The following is a 5734-nucleotide window of genomic DNA, read 5'->3' on the forward strand; positions in this document are numbered from 1 at the left end:
GGGCCGAGTGGCCTTCTCCTGCTCCTAATTCACATGTTCCCATTGTGATAGTTGGAGTTTGTTTCTGCTGATGTTAATTTCCCATAAAACTGAGCTGCAGCTTAATCTACAGAATAGAATCAAATAAATCTTGATGATAAACTAATTGACCAGCCAGGGTCTAACTGAATGACAGAGCAGACTGGAAGGGCTGAACAACCTGCTCCAGTTCCTGTGTAGTTTCTCCCCAGGATTCTCCCACTCTCTAACTCTGCTCCAGTGCTGGTTTCTGATGAAGTCTCTTCTCCCCAGGTCTCCCATCACTTTCCATTCATCAGCTGGTGTCTGAGTCCAAGTTTACCAGGAACAGGAGGAGGTCATTTATCCCCTCAAGCCTGTTCTCTCATTCACTGAGGTCATGGCTGATCTGTGACCTAACTCCATTTACCCAGATATTGTTTTAATCCTGACTTCCTCAGTCTGTTACAATGAGATTTTTAAAATAACTTTTGTTTACATCAGACCTTCAATGTAGGAGAGTGTCCCAAGGTGAATCTCAGAAACATCAATTGATAAATCAGACAACTGGCACTGAGGGGATGTTAGGAGGCTGACTGAAGACTTGGTGCAGTGTAAAGGGTTAATGTTAAATTTGTAAATATTCTACCCAGTGATGTAAGATCAGATGATAAGAGTCTGCTGAGAGATGGTTGTCTGCTGAGCCTTGTGCTGTACATATTTAGAAGAAGGTGCAATAAAAAGTTATATTAACCAATAGCCTTGCCTCCAGCAGTCTCTGTCAATCGTGGCCAATTTCTGTATCCACTTGATCTAAACCTGTCATAATAGTGTTCACCTCTATCAGATCTTCCCTTAGCCTCCTTCATTCCAGGGAGAATAACTCCAACTTCTCAAACCTGACCTTGGAGTTAAAATCCTTCATTGCTGGAACCATTCTGGTGAACCTCCGCACCTTCTCAAGGACCATCCCATCATTCCTAAAGCGTGCTGTCTGGATATGAACACAATATTCCCATTGTGGTTTAAACAGTGCTTCATAAAGCCTCAGCATAACTTCATTGGCTTTTATTACAATGGCTCTATTGGAAACCAATGTATTATGGACCTTTTTAATGTGCAGTCAGTTTGTAACTTTATTTATTTTATATTAATCAGTGTTCACGGGTTGTGGTGTAACGCTGTGTGTGGAGTCTCTCATGGTGGTAACAGGAAATATCGAGGGTGATAGAAGAACCCAGACTGAGCATATCTGAAGAACTGCACTGAACTGCATTGTGGGTTCAATGTGCAAAGCATGCTGGTCAATGTAGTCAAGTCGCAGCCTTGCTGGAATTAGCAATGTCTGCAAAATGAATTAAATTGTGCAGGAAACTGGCCTCACACTGTGAGAAAGATGTGTTTGTTTGAGCTAATGAACTAGTCTGTAGCAGCTTAGGGAATGATAACAGTGTCAGAGATAACACAGTGGAGTCAGGCTGGCTCTATTCCTTCAAGTATAACCGTGTAATAGGCCCAGGACATAAGAACAAGGGAGAAGACAATGCTGTCATTGAAAACCAATTCAATGGGCTAAAAACAGGTATTACCTTATTTTTTATTCGTTTACAGAGGTCAAAGCCCACAGCCTGCCCTGAATAATAAAAGGTGGGCCTCACTGGCTAGGTCAGCATTTATTGCCCATTTCTAAATGGCCTTGAGAAGGTGGTGTTGAGCTGCCTTCTAGAACCACAGCAATCCCTGTGGTGTAGGGACACCCACACTTGTTTGGGAGGAAGCTCCAGGATTCTGGTCCAGTGACAGCAAAGGAACAGCGATATATTTTGAAGTCAAGATGTGAGTGTTACGATCCCAGTTGATGTTATAATTGGACAGGATGATTCCAGGATGGAACACTGGCTCAAAAGACTGCAACTTTTACTTTTTGTAGAAAACATAAAGGAACAGAATCTCAGGACTGCCAATTAGCTTTTAATAAAATATTTATTAAACACGAAGAGTTTGACGATAACAAAATACTCCTTGACTCACACTTACCTTCACAAATGTATCCAGATTTCAAGGATAACATAGATTTAAAATTCCTTATGCTATAATGTTCTCAGTAAACACATGGTTCCTTTAAACCCACAGGTTAGCTGTGATCAGACAACCCCCACTCTGAAACCAAGTGGCAGATGCAACTCAATCGATCCTCTGTGGATTTCTCCTCAAATTTCCCCCCCAGATGATTGTCTCGAGTGTTTTCAAACTCCGCTCTCAGAAAGACACGTGTTAATATCTCCTTCCAAACCAAGTTTCTCTCCATTGCTTTCAACAAAGATCCACTTCCAGGTCTTCCAATTATCCTTTCAAACAAGGCTTTCTCTCCACTCTTTTAGCAAGAAGCTGCCTCTAGGTTTTTAACTCTCAGAATTCCTTTGCCTTGAATTGCAACATGCTTCCAAAATTCTGCATAAACTCAGATCATCAGTCTGTAACAGAATACAATTGCTTCAAAATCTGGATTTAAGGACATCAAACCTTCCCACTATTCAGATATGCGGCTTGTCTGTCACCAACCTCATCAGTTCTTTTCTTCCCAGGTCTGAGTTTAACTTCCATGAATAGTATCCTGTTCAAAAGACAATGCTGTTCCTTTTTTTCTTCAATATTCCTGGAGCTTCTTTTCCATTCCCGGGTTTCTCAAACTAACTGTCCTTTAGTTCCTCTGGAGCTTGCTTTCGCACACATTACTCCATTGTATGGCTTTCCTGCTTCTAGTAGAGCTGAGAGCTGCTCACTCTCTCGTTTCCTCATCCCAACTGCTATAGAACAAAGAACAAAGAAAATTACAGCACAGGAACAGGCCCTTCAGCCCTCCAAGCCTGCACCGGCCATGCTGCCCGACTGAACTAAAACCCCCTACCCTTCCAGGGACCATATCCCTCTATTCCCATCCTATTCATGTATTTGTCAAGACGCCCCTTAAAAGTCACGACCAAAGACTATAAATTCAACTAATACTACACTCAAAAACCTTCTCACCCTAAAGGTGCCCCTGGTTGCTATGCAACAATGCATTACTTCTCCAACTTCACGTTTATTTTTCACGCCATAAACTCTCTCAGCACAACAGGAATACAATTTCAATTGAAACCTATCCCCCACACATGCAAACACCTTTGTTCAACATTAATCCAACCAAAGTTCTCCTCTTCCTACACAGAAACACTAAATCAAACTTACTTAAATCTATACTTTATTTCTAATATTTAACAATAGAAACATAGATCACTTAAAACTATCTCTGTTTTCCTGACATGAGTGACTTAGAGAGGAACTTCCAGGTGGTGATATTCTCATGTATCTGCTGCTCTTGTCCTTCTAGATGGTAATGTTTCTGGGTCTGTAAGATGCTGCCTAAGGAGTCTTGGTGAGTTCCTGCAGTGCATTTTGTAGATGGTACACACTGTTGCTACTGTCCGTCGGTGGTAGAGGGAGTGAATGTTTGTGGTTAGTGTGTTGATCAAGTGGGGCTGCTTTGTCCTGGATGGTTTTGAGCTTCTTGAGTGTTGTTGGGAGCTGCACTCATTCAGGCAAGTGGAGAGTATTCCATCACATTCCTGACTTGTGTCATGTAGATGGTGGACGGGCTTTGGGTGGGGGAGTCAGAAGGTGAGTTACTCTCCTCAGGGCTGCCAGTCTCTGACCTGCTCTGGTAGCCACAGTATCTATGGGTTTCTGGTCAATGTAACCCCCCAGGATGTTGATAGTGGAAGGGGGATTCAGTGATGGTAATGCCCTTGAATCTCAAGGGGTGATGGTTAGATCTTCTCCTGTTAGAGATGGTCATTGCCTCGGACTTATGTGGCATGAATGTTACTTGCCACTTGTCAGCCCAAGCCTGGATATTGTTGTATTTGGACATGGACTGCTTCAGTATCTGAGGAATCACAAATGGTGCTGAACATTGTGTATTCATTGGCGGACATCCCCACTTCTGACCTTATGACGGAGGGAAGGTTATTGATGAAGCAGCTGAAGATGGTTGGGCCTCGGACACTACCCTGAGAGATCCCTGCATTGATGTCCTGGAGCTGAGATGACTGACCCTCCACAACCACAACCATCTTCCTAATTGCCAGGTATAAGTCCAACCAGCAGAGAGTTTGCCCCTTGATATCCATTGATTCCAGTTTTGCTCGGGGTCCATGATATGGTGGCACAGTGGTTAGACCAGTTGGCTCACAGCCCCAGGGACCCAGGTTTGATTCCGGCCTTGGGTGGCTGTGTCGAGTTGGCACATTCATCAGCTTTTTTTTTGTGGATCATTTCAGTGGAAATGTGCTCTCCCAAACTCAAAGAGCATCAGTCCACTGAAAACAAAGTTGTGAGACCGGCCAGTCCAGCAGAAAGAAACCCTCCAACCCTCCCACTTCACCAATTGTCAAAATGAACATAGTTCAGTCCCGGATGTGATTAACAGCAGCAATAACAGCAGAATCCAACCACTGTCATCACTTGTGAACTTACTGGTGTCTCAGCAGGTGGGATGACTGAGTGAATCCCTTTGTGAATCCTTGTGAACTCGCTGGTGTGTCAGCAGGTGGGATGACTGCATGAATCCCTTTCCACACTCAGAGCAGATAAACGGCCTCTCTCCGGTGTGAACTTGCTGGTGACTCTGCAGATAAGATGAAAGAGCGAATCCTTTCCCACACTCAGAGCAGGTGAATGGTCTCTCCCTGGTGTGAACACGTCGGTGTGCCTGCAGGTTAGCTGAACGAGTGAATCCCTTCCCACACTCAGAGCAGGTGAACGGCCTCTCCCCGGTGTGAACTTGCTGGTGATTCTGCAGGTCGGATAACTGAATGAATCCCCTGCCACACTCGGAACAGGTGAATGGCCTCTCCCTGGTGTGAACCTCCTGGTGTGACACTAGGTGGGATGATTGAATAAAACGCCTCCCACACTCGGAGCAGACGAATGGCCTCTCCCTGCTGTGAACTCCCTGGTGTGACATTAGGTGTGACGATTGGATAAAACGTTTCCCACATTCGGGGCAGCTGAATGGCCTCTCCCTTGTGTGGGTTCCTTGGTGTGTCACTAGGTGTGATAACTGAATAAAACGCTTCCCACACTCGGAGCAGGGGAACGGCCTCTCCCTCCTGTGGACTCCCTGGTGAGTCACTAGGTGTGATAACTGAATAAAACACTTCCTGCACTCAGAGCAGTTGAAAGGCCTCTCCTTAGTGTGGGCTCGCTGGTGTATCTGCAGGTGAGATGACTGAGTGAAACCCTTTCCACAGTCGGAGCAGGTGAATGGTCGCTTTCCGGTGTGGATTTGTTGGTGATTCAAAAGTTCAGATGAATGATTGAATTGCTTCCCACACTCAGAGCAGTTGAACGGTTTTTCCCCAGTGTGAACTTGCTGGTGTGTCAGCAGGTGGGATAACTGAGTGAATCCCTTCCCACAATCAGAGCAGGTGTACAGCCTCTCCCTACTGTGAACTGCTTGGTGATTCCACAGGTCGGCTGCCTGGAGAAAACCCTTCCCACACTCGGAGCAGATGAAGGGCCTCTCCCCAGTGTGGCTGCATTGATGAATCTTCAGGGCAGATGGGGAGCAGTCTCCTTCCCCACACTTGGAGCAGGGGAACAGTCTCTCCCCAGTGTGAATATGTTGATGAGTTTGCAGTGCAGACGGGATACGGAATTCCTTACCACAATCCTCATCTTTCCCCGGTTTCTCCAT

At 45.2% G+C, this 5734-nt stretch overlaps 1 protein-coding gene across 1 annotated transcript; it reads right to left on the reverse strand.

Annotated features, from left to right (window-relative positions):
- Window positions 1–862: 862 nt before the first annotated feature.
- On the reverse strand, window positions 863–5734 carry LOC144486711 (uncharacterized). The gene is made up of 3 exons (XM_078204720.1): window positions 5240–5734; window positions 4568–4903; window positions 863–991 (listed from the first exon to the last, which is right to left on the reverse strand). Exons 1-3 carry the CDS (start codon window positions 5732–5734, stop codon window positions 863–865), a joined length of 960 nt encoding a protein of 319 aa, XP_078060846.1.

This window comes from Mustelus asterias, unplaced genomic scaffold, assembly GCF_964213995.1.
Source record: "Mustelus asterias unplaced genomic scaffold, sMusAst1.hap1.1 HAP1_SCAFFOLD_433, whole genome shotgun sequence".
Lineage (NCBI taxonomy): Eukaryota > Metazoa > Chordata > Chondrichthyes > Carcharhiniformes > Triakidae > Mustelus > Mustelus asterias.